The sequence below is a fragment of the Athene cunicularia genome (assembly GCF_003259725.1).
Source record: "Athene cunicularia isolate RWA chromosome Z unlocalized genomic scaffold, athCun1 chrZ_part3, whole genome shotgun sequence".
In the NCBI taxonomy this organism is placed as follows: Eukaryota; Metazoa; Chordata; class Aves; order Strigiformes; family Strigidae; genus Athene; species Athene cunicularia.
The window spans coordinates 15,873,264-15,889,788 of record NW_020799144.1 but is presented as its reverse complement, the minus strand read 5'-3'; the positions used below and the strand labels follow the sequence as shown (position 1 = coordinate 15,889,788).

Below are 16,525 nucleotides of genomic sequence, written 5' to 3'. Positions count from 1 at the left end.
TTCCCTCCACCCTTCTCTGGTCTTCCTGAAGTAACTTCAGCATAACAGAGATGTTGGTTGGAATGGACTGGAGGTCACCAATTTCAACCTCTCTCTCAAAGCAGGACAATCTCCAAGAGGAATCGTACATGGCTGCGTTAGCTGACTCGTGTAAACCTCCAGGAACGGAGATTTTACACCCTCTCCTGGAAAACTGTTCCACAGCTTTAGAGCAAAGTATTGCCTCACGCCTAGTGTGAACCTTCAAAGCTGCTGGCTGTGTCCTGCTCTATCACAGTAGCCCCAGCTGAGCAAAGTTCGTCCATGTTGTCTTTGTCGTTACTCCTTGAGGAGTTGTGGCCATCCATTAGATGACCCTGCAGCCTCCTCTTCTCCAGAGTACAAGAGCCTAGATCCCTCAACCTCTTGTCATAGGTGATGCAGTCTAGTCCTTTCCAGTTTCCTCACATCCTCCCTGAGTTGTAGGCTCAACACCTGGACAAAATATTCTAGGTAAGGCTTAACTGTTGCCAAACAGGTGAAGTGGATCACTATGTTTAGTTTGCTTGCCATACTTCTCCTAATGCAGCCCAGTGTGTGGTTTGTGTTGTTTCTTGTGGGAATGCACTGCTGCCTCGTATTCAACACCCCACTGGCCATAAACCCCAGGCTTGGGGTTGAGTCGGGCTGGTACTCAGACAGTCAGTTCCCAGCCTAGTTTATCATAATTCTGTTGCCGGAGCAAAAAGTTGCACTTTACTTCAGTGAACTTTGTGGGTCCCTGTTGGCCCAGTCATCCATGACTTGGCACTCCACTGCGCTCGCTTCCCCCGGTTTAGTGTCACCTGCAAACGTCCTAAACGTGTGTTCTGTCTGCCCGCTTTTGTCCTCGTTGTTCAGGAAGCTGTTGAACAACAGCAGTCTCCAGTACGTGCTCCCCAAAACTACCAGGTGTTGCTGTTTCCTTGCTGCTTTTCATTCCTCACAGTTTCCAGTCATCGTAGTCTTACCGACGGACTAGGTTGTTCTCTGTTACTCAGTTCAATGAGCTGGGTTTTGTGCAGCGGATCTAATAGTTTCAGTGCCCCCTGTGAATTTTGTAGGAGAATCCGATGCTATTCTTCATTCATTATTTTTCACAGAATGAAATTATCCAGGAGAGGCAGGCTGGCAGTACCACAGACCCGTTTTTGACTTCAGAGTTGAGACTGCACCACGTTGAGGGTTGCTGAAGTTGGAGCAGATCTATTCTTGGGATTTTTTTAATATTCTTTAGTCTTTTGTACTGAGTAGGAGATGACAACCTTTCTGTTAGGCAAGATCATAAAGAGTGAGGTGGATGCACCTTTCCACGATTTCATACTACGAATTGTTATATCTTGCTTTCTCAACAAGAAACCAGGTGAGTCACTTGAATGCTGAGAGAATAATTTAGAGATTCTATTGGTAAAATTGCCATCTACTGGGTAAAAATATCTCTCATTCAATTTTCAAAACTGAAAATATTTATCTTAATTTCAACATACAAGAGTTATAATTCATTAAGTTGATTTTTAGTCATGTATTTTCCCTATACAGAGCTAAATCCTTTGAAGTCTACAAGGAAATACCATTAGGATGCATCTTGCTGGCATCTCATTTTTTCACACCTGCACTGAGGCTTACAAGATCAATTCTCACCTTGTCATACTCTACTGAAGAATAAAAGTACTGTAACTTGGAATCTTGCTGTGGTATTAAATACTTTCACAGATGCTATCCACTGCTTTGAGACTATAGGCAGCTGCTTTAACATAACTTGTAGTCAAAACAAATTTCCTACTAGCTATTATTATACTTCTGTCAGAAGAGTCATTGAATTAAACTGTCTGGCACAGAGTTGGGTTTTCCTGGCAGGAATTACATAGCTAGCAGTGGACACTGAGACATGCTGGCACCGGAATTATTGTATTATCATTAGACACTTGATTTTTTTTTTATAGCACGTGAAGTTATTCTGGTATTTAAACAATCTTTAAAGCTCTCAGATTGTCTGCATCTTGGTTTAAAAATTTGTGTAGAGGATTTGTTATAAGCCTCAGAGTCTGAAATTCTGCCCTGTGCTTTTCCTCAGGAGGCAGTTAAGAAACCATACTTAACAAACTGCTTTAGCCCAGGAGTCTCTCAAACAGTTCATACACTATCAGCACACAAGGTGTGGTCTCTTTTTATTAGATGGCTATCCAGATTGTATCTGTCATGCTTTCTTGTATGAAGTCGGCTCTACACATTGGAACATTAAGAAAAATATTTCAGAGGATGAGAGACAATAAGATTTTTTTCCTTTAATTTTCTCACAGTGTGGAAATGACTGTCTTTTCTATTTTCTGGTTTAAGTTCTCCGTTTATCTATATTACAGTCTCAGCTTTATTTTTAATCCTCAGGTTTTCATGAATCCACAAATTCACTATGTGCTCATCCTTCTGCTCAGATAATTGCTTACTTACGATCATTTTGAAGTCTGTAGTGAATTCTTCCTGCTAATTTTGTTTGATTAGTAAAATTAATTTCCAAAGAAATCGCCCTGCCCTTTGGAGAAGTTCAGAAGCTATACCCCTGTCTTTCTTATTGAACAAGTGTAATTCTCTCTCTTCTTTCATCTGGGGTCTTACAGACAGACAGTGACCTTATAGACATGTAGCCACACTTCTAAATTACTTACGTGCAGCTGTGAAAAAGTTAAAAGGTAATTTTAAATAATTAAATGACAAAATGGAAATACTATTAATGTCGTGGTGACGAAGCACCCTGTAAGGAAGAGGAGATTTTACCTTTTAGGTTAGGAGTTCCTGCGGGCTGTACTCCAATGGGTTTCCAGTCTCCAGTTTTAAGTGTTCAGATCCATTCTCACTGTTCCCATGTTGTGGCAGTGTCTTCTTTTTTTAATGTCTTGTAAAAAGATACTCTTGTCCTGAGTCTTGTCCTCATTTATTTTCCTGACGTATTTTTAAATGTCCTGCTCATACTGCAATAGAAAGAGTACTGACTCAGAAGTGGGAATGACATTGGACCACTCCAGAAAGTAAAGCAAATGTACCATAAATGAGCTCTGCAGAAGTGTCATTTTTAAAGGTAGTTACCTTCTTTGTGAGCTTAGAAAATCCCGGCCATGATACATAAAGAAACAAGCGAAGGAAAGGTATTATGATGAAAAATTCACAGCCAAGTAAGTTGAAAAGTAAGGTGAAAAGAGGTGGTAATTGATGATGGTTAATGGAGGGTGTATGTTACAGACTATATCCTCTCTGCTGGAACTGTATCCAAGGGAAGTGAGAGTAAAAAGGAGAGAGGCCAAGGAGCATCCATTTCTATCACACATGATTGTGTCCTAGTGGTTGCTAATAATTGTACCAATACTACATGTATTATCTTTTATTACTAATTAATATTTAAATGAAGAAAATAAATTCTATAATCTTGTTCTTATATATATTTATAATCATATAGTATCAATAATTAATAAAAATAGTTAATTTTTAGTATCAGTGGATCAGACACCTCTGATTTTTGCCTCTCACATTCTTTGGGTAAGAGAAATAATGCAGAAGTGACATAAAACTATCTATCTATTTCTTCACCAGTCCTTACATTTGAAAACAGCAGGGGTTTTTTTCAGCGAGTATTCTATTTTTCGTACGCCAGTGAAGGTCCAAGCTTAAGGTTCAAATTTTTGTCCAGTTTAATCCAAAGCCTAACGTACTTGCATGTTATTCAGAAGAGAACCATTATCCTTTCTAAAGATATTTTACTTATGATTATGATAGAAGTATTGATAGTATGGTGTGTGTGTGTGTGTGTTATGCACAAAGAAAAGAGCTATAGAACTGAATGACTGAAGAGCAATTTGATTATTCAGTGCATTTTCAAACATAGTTTGGGGAGGTGCTGTTTAGGAGTAAAAATATGAAGGCAACTGCTTTAACAATACTAGCAGTGCTAGATACCAATTTTCAAAGAGTAAAAGTAAATAAGCTATAGAATGGCGTTTTTAACAGTACATAAGATAAATAAATTTTCAATTATCTGTATGCATACATATATTAGTATTATTTACCTTAGGGAATTTTCTGTCTTCTATTTATATGCATTTAGTACCGGTGATCGGAAGGGATTTGCAGTCTTCCATGTAACTCAGAACTATTTGGTGTTTTTCAGGACCTTCCTGGACATTTCTGACAAACATCTTCCTCGAGATTTTTCAAAGGTCTTTTATTATCCACTGCACTGGTTATTTTGCATACCATCGTCCTGCTCTTCCCCACTGAAGTGAGTATCAGAAGTTGATTGTGTTAAAAAGAATCAGATAGTCAACATCTGTCAAATACTGTTACAACACTTTGAAAAGAGTATAGCTCGATAAATGTTAATTAATATTCTGATTAAAAAAAAAACACAGATAGAAAGATTTTTAAAATTCATTGCAGATTTCCCTAATCTTTAAAATCTAAGAGTGTGTAAGAAAGGTCACACTGAAAGTAGTGCACTCTGCAGCTTTTTGCTAGTATATTCATTATGTTTGGTATTTGAATTATCTGTAAGGTTTTCTTCTTTTAATTAAAGAGTATATAGCTCTTGACAATAATGTGGTTCAGCACAGTTGCTGTTTTGAAGGACTTATAATTAAAGGGGAGATAAAGAATGTATGCCTCTGTTTATGATTGCTGGTTAAAAAAAAAAAAAAAGGTTTGATATATAAATAACTCATTGAAAACTATGGTGCTTGGTCGTAGTTGATTTTTTGGGAGATTACTGCATGATTAGAGGAAAAAGCTTAATTTCTTTTTCTGTGTCACTGCATATAATGACAAGTTACATATGAGACATATGCTACCAGCTGTGCTGTCATTCCCTTTCTAATTTTGAACCTGAAGCACTCCCACACCAGTGTAGATCCTTTCCTAACCCCTTCACCTCCTCCTCCTCTTCAGAAGTTATTTCCTGAGAGATTTTTCGCTCTCCATTTTCATGGAAAGTTGGTTGGTTTTGGTTTTTTTTTTGTGAGTTTTTATTGTGTTTTCTGAGAAAGTATTTTTATATTTTGGAGGAATGCGTTATCATATGGGTGGTGACCTGTGGTGACCTATTGATGGCCAATGTTCTGTGGGTTTATTACCTCTTACCTTTACACACAGCGTCTTGCACCTTGTGCCTCCCAGTGTCTGCCCTGTGATTTTGCCCTGTACAACACAAAACATGCTGGTTACTGTCCGGTAAGCAGCCTTCACCCCTAAGTGTGTGTCAGCAGTCCTGTTATCTCCTTCCCTGGCGATACCCGCTGAGCCAGAGGCTGTGGATGCGGTGGCTGAGTCAAAATTGTGTGGTTAGCTAACTGAAATGCCAGGGTGAATAACTGTCGAATCCCGAATGTGTCCTTTTCCCTGCTTGAAATAGTAATTTAAGTTTTTCTAAAGCTTGAAAGATCATGTGTTTTTACCTCTCAATCGAGCTTCAAGGAAATTTGTCAGTGGCTTTGTAAGTTGTGCATGGGTGGAGAGAAAGGAGAGGAGAAGGGGGGCATATTGGAGAAGGAATGACTGCATGATCACTTGAAACAGGATCTACTCTATTTCTGGGAAAATTTATGCTTCATTAAGGACTCATTGTAGAAAAGACTGTAAGCTTTTTGATGCCCTAATCCAAGGCCAGTACTCAAAATTTAAATTATGCTGTGAATTAACAGTTTTAGATGATGACTACACAAGTCGGTACCCTCTGCTGCGTTAAAGTATGTAAAGGAAATGATGGTACCGCGTCAGTCTGACATAATTCCCTTTTTTGAGGTGGAATTAGGATTTTACAGATGCTATTTAGGACAGATTTCTCTTGAATAAATAGCAGAAAAATATTCCAGAGCTGTCCATCATTTTCATACCTTCCCTGGATGGAAAGTGGGAAAATATACATATTTTTGACCACCAAATGGGAAAATGAGTCCAAAAGAACACATTTCTAAGGAGATTCAGTTGGTGAGGACAGTCCGTATACATAAAGCCACATTTACTGTCCTCGTGATAATGAATGAGCTACGTTGCTAAAATATTTAATGTTTTCTTCGAACAACACACCTTTCAGCTGCTCAGAAAAAAACAGGGAAAGACCCTGTATGTAATGAAGTAATTTGAAGGACATATTCTGAGGTGTTCTAATTTTATTATAAGCTTTACACTGTCTGCTTATGTCATGGAAGCTTTTCTCTCTTGAAATATTGCATTTAGAGTATTAACAAGACATGTTATGTCTTGCAGAAAACTATTTTTAGAGCATTCTAATCCTTCCTGGATTTTTTTTATGGTTTTACTTCTTAACGTTTAATAAAAATGTGTATTCGTTGTCTGTAAGGGAATTGGAAACATAGGCCCTTGTAGACCTCCCAGCTATGGCCACCTAATTTTTAACTGAAGACTCTAACCTGGCGTGAAGGTAACTATTAAGTGTTTGCTCTTCCTAAACTTGGTGTTTCAAGAGAAATCTGTGCTAGTCCCTGAAACGGTTTGGTTTGCAATTTCACTGTTTAACTGGATTTACTGCATTATTTTTTGTGCTTAAAAATGGCTACAGTATGTTCTCTTTTGACTTCAGCATCTCTGTCGACGTTGTTAACATGGATTAGCGTTAATGTTTATTTGCCTTCTAAAATTGTGAACTTATCATCTGAGGTTTTCTTTTATTTTCTATCTTGGATACTAACCAAAAAACCATAGTTGGTTATCAAACTAAATAATTACTGATAATTTGTATGGCAGTTCCTTTAGTGGTAATTGCAATTCATTCTTTGCTTCATTTGGGGTTTATAATCTTACCATTTGCAAATGAGAGTTCTGGGTTGTTGGGGGTTTTTTTTTGTTTTTTTTTTTTCTTTTACTGTACAAAACTGAACATTTATATGTGTGATATTTATATGTACTTCACCTTTTGTCACTTTTTATGAGGCTAGTCTTATTTTCACTAGTACTGAGCTACGAGGATGGGAGAACATATGCCTCTCCATATGCACGTTACAAAACTTCTCAGTGCATTTATTGGTGCTAGCTTCATGGCTGTAGGGAATGTCTGCTATATTTTATTTTTCCTCCAAGTGAGTCACACCATTGTACATTTCAATTTGCAAGAGGCTTAAAGAGCCAAGAACTGGTGTATATTACAACATGATAACTTCCCATCTGGTCAATGACAGACAAGTTTTATTTCAACTCAAATATTCTAAAAATGGCATCTATTTCTAAAGTCATTTAAAATATTATCCTTCACAAATCTAATTGACCAAACCGGTCCCTTTTCTTGTGGTTTGAAGGCGGTGAGTGACCTTATTAGATATGATAATGTGGCATTCAGGGGAGAAACAAAAAGAAACTGGACCGTATATTTTAACCGAATTAGTGATGTGTTGAGTTTGCTCTCAACCACAGAACTAATTCTAGTGTGAATATAGTAATTGTTTTAATTTAAACTAACCACTAATTAGTTCTTAACGTGCGTTAGAATTTGTAGATATATGCAACTAATCTTGAACACACAGAAATTAAGATAATACTATTAAGAATGCAAAGCCCTGATGTTGGAAGTTTGAAAGCAATGTGTGGTTTATATATGGAAAAGTTATTTTGGCTGCAAGTTCTATCAAGATTTAAGTGTATATTTTTTATAAATGTTATTAGAATCCAGTATATTCTTATATGCAAAAATATAATGGTCAAGCCAGTGCTACATAATTAATGATGATATATCATGTGCCAGATGAAAATCACAAAAACTGCACGTAAGTTTCCATGGCACATACGTTGCTTATCGCCTCATCGGTACTTGTGTTACTGTTAAAATCCCAAAAGCTGTGGCGTATAAAATCCTCCTTTTTACCAAAGTGACTATTACAGTATTAACTGTGAAGTTTTGACATAATACATGTTGTAAAGGTCCTGCTGGGAAAATGGGGTTATGGAAGCTCGGGTTTCCTTAGGTTACTTCAAGGTTGCCCTGCAAGATACGTGGCATACTGCTTTTTTGGTAATGGAAGGATACAGACATGCATGCGAGGGACTCAGCTAGAGGAGCGTATCCCCTGGCATTTTCATTTCCATTAGGTATATTGTCTATATGGCAACCTTGACTGAACAGCAAAGGTTTTGTGCAGTCATCTCTGGTTTTTATTTTTTCACGTGTGCATACAGGCAGGGTTGGGTGGTGACGGACTTGCCTGAGTCAGAGGCATAGAATTGTGCAACGTGACAGAGGAGTTCCCCTCTGCTAGAACAACCACGTGAACCCATTTTAGTTCTGGCCCAACGGTTGTGTGTAAATGGCACACACAGCATATGTGCAGAGGCACATGAACCCTTCTCCAACAGGAAAACGTCACTCCTGGTGAAGAAGGCTTTAACTGATGCGGAGGGTGTTGTGTGTGACTGGCAGGCAGTGTTGATGCCTGCACAGCTCATGCATCGGTGCATATGCAGCATTTACACCGGCGCGTGTAAAAATTATGTGCGTAAAGCTTTACGCATGCAGTGCATAAACTTTTAGTGTTAGCACCTATTGTTGTGTAAACCTGTAGCCGAAATGAATAAATACAGTGGATAAACATCTGTTGAAATTTAATTTTAAAACCTTCAAAATAATTAAAAATTAAGCTTTCAAGAAAAAAAAAAATTTCCTTCTTGAAACATTTTTTTTTAACTTTCAAAACTGGGTTGTGGGTAATTCTTTTTTTTTTTTTTTTTTTCTTTCCACCTAATTGCTCCAATGTGAATCCAACAATTGGTGTTAGGTCTTTGGCTGAGTTCAGAGGAAGCCCTGGAATATTTTTGTTTGGAAAGCTAAACTTTCGCAGAACGCAGAATCTGCAAGCAGAAAACAAACTACAGTCGCCTTAAAGGCTGATGAATTTGTACTGTGCTTTCTCACTTCTCCCAGCTGGCAAAGCAGTTACCCAACCAGTCTAATATTTCAGGTGGATTTTTCAGGATGTGTAAGAATTGGTCAACCTAATGTGGAATCGTGCAGCCCCTTTGAGCATTCTGTTTTTTTTTTAATTAAGAGCTTCATATACTTCATCAAGGACACTTCAGAGCTCTTACTAAACAATTAATGTAATAGTGAACTAAAGAATAATAGCCTTAAATTTATTCAAGCACAAAAAAAACCCCCTTTTTGCCTGGTAGAACAAGGCAAACATGGTTCCATGAAAGAGATAAGTGAGGTTGCTTTGTATCAGTTATAACTTTGGCAGACTACCAAATGTTAATTTGCTTTTAGCTAGTTGAGATTAAATGTAATTCCTTCCCTGAGCTGCCTTAAAGTAAGCAAGCATGAAAGCGTTTTCAGAGTAATCTGGGAGGAATTGACATTTAAGGGAGTTAGCATTACATCTGCACTTTAAGGATATTAATTTCATAGATAAATTAACTACATTATTCTGTTTTTATCTTGCATTTTGAAAGGACTCCATCAGCCAGAGAAATGGCAGCCCAGGGTCAGCTGAAACTGCTCTTATCCCAGCCGTACTGTAATTTGAACTTGCTGTTGGAAACATTGCTACATCGTGATTGTCTCCTAGTGAAAATTTTACTGAGAAGTTCAAGTAAGTACTTACACTGTCAATCCTTGTAAGAATATCAGTGAGAAACACAAATTCATTTTTATCTGCTTAAATACCGAGGGAAGGCTGTCAGCGGTTTCTTGGGGGTATCAATAGCCATTCACTTTGCAGTAGGACACCTCTTGAATGGGCAAAGAGCAAAAAATAATCTCTTTTTAAAATGAGAATGTTTTGCAGTCAGTGAATATTCGTAGTTTCGAAGCAGACTGCAGTTTGATAAAATAGGCTGCGACTGTAGGTGCAAAGGAGTCAAAACTAATTCAAATTTAACAGATCCTTGATACCACAGCTGCTTCACACAGATTTTTAAAAGTGTGGATTAGTGGTCTGAAAGATCACTTTCAAAATTCTATTTCAACCATGAAGAGCTTCTTTGAGTTTTTAAGTTATTATATGTTGGTCACTGTAGGCATTCTAGAAGGACATTTAATGCGTCCTCACGTTAATACTCTCATTAATGCCGTTATGAAGGTAGGACAAATGAAAGCATGGTTCTGCAAGGTTTTCTTTTCATTCTGCTAATACTGTGTTTGTAGAAACAAACTTTATCACATCTTTCCTTTTAATGGCTTTTGGATCAAATGATCAGATTGTGGAAAAGCTCGTGGTACCTGTTTGACATAATTCTGCAGTAATAGTGAATGAGCGTCTCAGTTTCTATCTTTCTCTAGCAAAAGGATTCTCCCTCCTTATCAAAAAAACTATTAAGTCCACATAGTATTGGATATAACATAATTTAGTTCTGTCATTTTAAAGTGGTCTAACATTTGTCAGGGATACAACATTGCTTCCACTTCTGTCTTGCATCTTTTGAGAGCTGCACTTCAGCCACTTCCCTATTCAAATACCTGTCATCTTTTACAAAGACTGACAAATGTTTTTTTCAGGATTGTGTTTTACCCTGGTGTTATCCACTACTGAATTTTACTAGCTGCTTAAATTATCACAGGTATTACATGACAGTATGTATTAATCTATTGACTGACCAAGCTCTTCAGCCTCAGGGAAATAGATGCTACTTTGAATTAAAAAAATGTGCTATTTACACAGATTTTCTTAATGTAATTACAGTATTGGTATGAATAAACTTTCAGTTTAGATAAAGTTGAAACCTGCGATGATCCATAGCTTCTAAATTAATTTCAGTAGGGTTAATTATCTAATGATAAAATGATTTTATTATTTATTCCTTTGCCAATACAGCAGCTTTTTTTGTTATGTGAGCTGTTATGTATTAACACAAGGAAAGTTGGACTAATAAGCTATACCTTGGTACTAGCAACAACAGTTTTGGATTTTTCTGTTCAGTAGGATAAAAGGCTTACATAATTATGTACTCATCAACAGTAATATTTTGCAGTGTGTAATATTATGCATGAAAACAGATAAAAAAGCTAAGTGTACCATAGTTTTTGAGTGATTTGCCCTAGTGATAACAAAACTCCCTGGCATTTAGCTAGATAAGAAGAATTTTTCAAATAGGAAAGGCCTTCTCACATTCTACTTTATTTTACTCTCTTTCCTTTCCCCTTTAAAAACCAGGCCAGAAGGCAAAAGTTCTCTATAAAGAAGTGCTTATATGTAGATGTTTTTAGGTCATGATAACGTTTTTTTTTTTTCAACTGTAGCAATACTCTGGGATACTTAGAGCAGGCATCACACAAACGCATTTATTTTAGTTGCACTCTCATCGTTCTCATATGGTTGTACCATGGTGAAGGTCAGAAATAGTGTATATTCCCTGTCGTGGTAGGGAGTGCTGTTGGGATTGGCAAACTTGCCTCAGTAGAAAGACTGTTTTGGGGGAATGCATGTGTGCATGATTTAATGTTGCTAAATATTATTAGAAGGTTATATTTGTTGAAGCTATTGAAACTCCACGTATGTAACTATAGCTGGACAGAGAGGTGACAAGATTTGAGGTTTCGTCATTTTTTGTGCAATATGATAGATGAAATGTACATAAAAAGTAAAATGCTCCTCAAACATGAAGTTATCACATCAAAAATACAAAAGGCAAGAACCAGGATAGCCAAAACTGAACCACTTACTTGTCTCCAGGATGGTCACTGCCCAAAAGGCACCTTTGAAAAAATAGTTGGAAAATTGGATTTGCGTATTGGACACCTATAATTTAAACATAGGTATATTGAATTACAGATAATTGCAGTATAATATAATCCCGGAGTTGTTTTCCATAGGTCCACTATTCAGAAAATTTCCTCTAAGACACTCAAGAATGAGTGAAGGGACTAGGGCCTTTGCTGTGCCCCTGCAGAGAAAAGTAGTGAAGGTAGCTGGTACTGTGTTAATTTTCTGACAGAACAAACTGCTTTGCAATTTGCTTCGTGGATTTTTTTTTTTACCAGAATTGCTTTATTGCCCATGGATATGAAACAGAAATGGATTATTTTGACAAGCAACAAATAATAGAGGAATAACAAAAGTGGTGCTTGCATAATACGAGTTATTGAATCCAGCAGATGCTGATATGAAAACGGGAGGTGAGAAAGTGAACTCTGAGGGTTTCGGCTAGGTTTGCTCTAAGTGCACAGCATGCCCGCGGAATGGCCTGTGACTTCTCGTTTGACAGGCTTTATTTCCAGGAACCAGGAGTTATTCTTTGCATAATGAAGCAAAAAGCAATAGCTTGGTTGAATTACACTGGCCCAACACAGGATTAATACCAAACGGAACAGCGTCCGTCAACAGACACCTCGCCACTTACCGATAGCAGATAAGAAAGCGGTCACTGAGGAATCGTCAACAAGGCACATCTGAGGTCTTCACTCAGTCCTTGGGCCTCACACATACTTTTTATTTAAGAAGAGATGGTAGGACCAAGTTAATGACGTACAGTAGAAAAAGCAGTGTATCCCTTTAAAAAAAAACCCAAACATATACATTACAATGAATGCATGAGACTCCAGTTGTTACAGAGATTTAATTTCATTTTCCACACACAACTTTAAAGCGAATATTGGCATGTGGAGATAAACTGGAGGAAAACTGCTTTCATAGCAGTACAAAGCCATTGGCAGTTTCACCTGAGGTTTTTGGCTTGCACAGTGAATATTTGAGAGACTAATGGAAGAGGGTATTGTGTAGCCCATACGGTTAAACCTAGATGATATCCTGGTCCCCGCTAAAACTCTGAAATAAGAACTGATAGTTACATTTGCAAATATTCCGTGATAACTTTAAGGCTGCAGATCTGAAATGAGACCCAAAGAAATGTGAGTAGCTTCAGAACGAGATAATTTACCTTGCACACATAAGCAGGGTGGAGAAGGGAGGATTTCCACTGAGAAAATAAAAATGTGTGGTAGAGTATCAGCCAACTGCCTAGACACTAATAGATATGGAGAGTTTTCCAAGACTGTACTTTATTTATAAACTGATTTCTGGCAAGAGAAATGACTTGAAAATATATTTGTAGGATGGAAAGATCTTTTTTTTTCCCCCACTCCAATTCTTTGCCCTTGTGAAGCAGCTCTTTAACTGCCACAATGTACAATGTCGCATTTTAAGGTAATTTTTAAGCACTAATTAAACTTTAAGTGAAAGTAATTAAATGAATTAAATTTTAGGCATTTAAAGGTAAATAGCTCTCATTTTTTTGTAAATTACCCTAAAAGAACAGTGGAAGGTGATAACTTTACCAACTGACCTGACTTAGAAATCAGACTGACCTTTCAGTGACACCTGTGAGTCATTACAAAAGAAAATGTACGTTTCTTAAATAAATTACCATCTCCATTAAAATCCTGACGTTGGCTAAATCTGTATCACAATTTAAAACTTTTATATTTGAATGTCATTGTTTTTCGTACTTCCTTGTAATGACTCCTTGGTTTTAATAAACCTGAGACACCGTCTACCAGGCAACTGGAAGAACTAGCAACGGTGCTAGTCCCATGGTTCAAATACACAAAATTTTGGGGAAATACGGTGTTGCAGGTTTTTTGACAAAACCTGGGGGTTGATCTGGAACACTGTCCTCATTTGTAATCTCCGAGTAAATCTCGGAGAGAGAATTTATGTGCTAGTGCAGAGGTAGCTCTCTCCTCCACATATTTTTGGATCATCCAGGATGAGGATTGTGAGTTCAGGCTCCAGAACACCTGATAGTTGCATTGGCTTCTTCATGGTAGTAAACTCTATTGTGGTAGCCTAATGATGAAAGGTTAGAAAATTACTTAAAAAGTGGCATCTCCTCAAAATATCCGTCTGACCAGTAAACTTATTGGATACTGTACCTGCATAACCAACAGGGTAAAATGGTAGCAGGGTTTGCTGGCATGATGTACTTCTAGCTGGAAGATCAGTAGAAAAGGGACCTTAGTCAGATATCCTGTTCCTTTGGATGACTTTCCAGTGATAAGCTAAAGAAAACGGTAAACAGATTTTGTAGATTTTCTGAAGTACTGAACAGGAATTTCTATTTGGACTGTAAAAGAGCCCGGCTAGGAATCACATACCTTCTCTTGTCAAAGTGTGAAGGTAGTCTCTGTGATATATCTGTGATAGTCTCTGTGGCTGTCGTAGGTGGTCGTATGCATAGATTTTCAAAGACCTAGTCGTTTCTGGTAGGAACTTCTTGCTACCGTAGAGCTCTAGACTAGAAAATGCATTTTAAGAGGATAACCTGTTCATTATTGATCCCAACACATGGAGCAATACAAAAGCCATAGGGCTGAATTCAATATTGCCTCATCAAATTTTGGCTATCAGAATGCCACAGTTTGAGCTTACTATGCCATAAAATCAGTGCTGGAGGTATTCTGATAGTAATGATTTTTTTTTCTGTTTGACACGGGTAAGATAGATTTCACAGAAGCTGTTAACCCAGGGATTCGTTAATGGAAGCTTCTTCTCAGATAGTTGGAAATAAAATGTCTAGGGAGAAAAAATTCTGAAGGGAGTTGAATGAGAGTAAAATACAATTGAATTAGTGACATATAAATATATAGGCACAGAAGTACTTTGCTGATACGTTAATAATTTATGGACAGGTGATACGAAGTTTGTTAAAGTCTTTTTGTCTTGTGTTGAGCTTTTAGTTGTCACAAATTTAGGAATCATTGGATTCGTGGGTAGCAGCTAATACAGGGGATATTATTATTTGGGTTTTACTAAATCGAAATGGGTAGGGTTAAGATCAGCGTTTCAGGATGTGAGTAATAGGATCTAAAAACTCTTTCTTGAATTAAAAACTAAAATAATAGACTTATGCCAAAATAAAGTCATATTCAAAGTTACAATAGATTCTATCTGTCAAGAATGACTGGAGAATGATTGCATGGGAGAGGAACAACTCTGAGAGACAAGTAAAATGATCTACCAGAACAGATATGGAAAAAGAATAGAAAAAAAGCCAGTGACAGAAGCAGCACTGAGAATATAGTGCAAATGGTACAGAGTGCCTGCTGAAAGATTTGGTTCTATAAACAAATAAAATATATCCTTTTTGCATTCTTTATGTCCTCATCAGCTACTGTGATTTAAACTATAAAGAAAGCAGAAGTTTTATGCTTTTTGCAAATAAAAGAACTGTAGCAGAAATAACTTGCTCCATCTTCGGTTTCTCTTCCTAAATGAAACAGCGTGTATAAATTTGAATTTTGACTACCTCTTTCGGTCAAAGAAGACAGCATAACTGTTTATAGCTTGTCTGTCTTGTAAGGATTCACTAGGGAAGGAGAAGTCTAGAGTCAATAACAAGATTTTCTAAATTCAGTAAGATTCATTTCATGGCTAAACCAGTAGCAGATAAGAGCTGGATGAGTGTGATAATGTCAGCAAGTTACTGGGAGGTATTTCTATCAGTAAAAAAGAAATATGGATAAATTACACTTGTAAGTCTGCCTCTCTGAAGATATGTTTTTAAAATACATGGTACTATCCCAAGAGGTTAAGTGCATTTATTTTGTCATGGGAAGAATGATTCATCGTGACTGGTTAGGGCACAGCCGTTATTCACTAGACACATAATTTTCTTATAAAGATATTTAATAATAATATTAATTTTGTTATATACATTTTGGCATCCTCTGTGCATAGGGAAAATTATGCTGTATGGAAATAACAAATAGCAGATTTTCTTTAACAGGTAGCTAAGATAAGTGTATAGCCATATTTATGTATGGATGTGGGTTCCGCTAAAATGAAAAAGAAGCATCTCCTTCAAGCTACCTATAGGTAGATTCCCTTCACAGATTAGCTTTTGATATACAAATATACTGAGTGGGAAAAGAAGAAATATAGAGAGGGAAGCATCAGTGGGCAATAAGTAGGATGCCTATCATATAAATACTGTTCTTATGTGATGATTAACAAGAAGGCTGCACTGGAGTTCAAACTGAGATGAATATTTAATGTTATGACAGGTGAGCTAATAAACGTTAAAGAAAAATTCTAAGGCAAGAGAAATCTACATATCTTTCTGTAGACTCCTAATTCATAATATTTAACCAACTTTACTGATCAACCAGCTAAACCTTTCAACCAACTGACATTATCCTTTAAGGTCCCTTCCAACCCAAACTGTTCTCTGATAGCTATGATCCATGACCGCTCATCACTCAGAAAACTCATTTCAGCCTGAGCTTTGAAGGGTCAGATATTCTTACAAGGGCAACATTTACTTCAGGGTTTGTTGTGGTTTAACTCCAGCTGGCAATTAAACACTACGCAGCTGCTCACTCACTCCCCTCCCAGTGAGATGGGGAAGGGAATTGGGGGGAAAAAAAGGGAAAGTTGTGGGTTGAGATAAAAGACAGTTTAAGAGATTTAATAGCACAGAAAAGGAAGGGAATAATAATAATAATAATAATAATAATAATAATAATAATAATAATAATAATAATAATAATAATAATTATTGTTGTTGTTATTATTATTATTATTATTAT

The 16,525-nt window shown here is 37.0% G+C and overlaps 1 protein-coding gene across 5 annotated transcripts in view; it reads left to right on the top strand.

Moving 5' to 3' along the window:
- Window positions 1–16,525, top strand: part of KIAA0825 (KIAA0825 ortholog) — a 255,047-nt gene that overhangs the window by 92,332 nt on the left and 146,190 nt on the right. For all 5 annotated transcript variants that reach the window (XM_026866725.1, XM_026866724.1, XM_026866727.1 and 2 more), the window contains exons 13-14: window positions 4,175–4,285; window positions 9,454–9,593. In XM_026866725.1, the coding sequence (XP_026722526.1) occupies window positions 4,175–4,285; window positions 9,454–9,593 (251 nt within the window). The remainder of the gene's footprint in view (window positions 1–4,174; window positions 4,286–9,453; window positions 9,594–16,525) is intronic.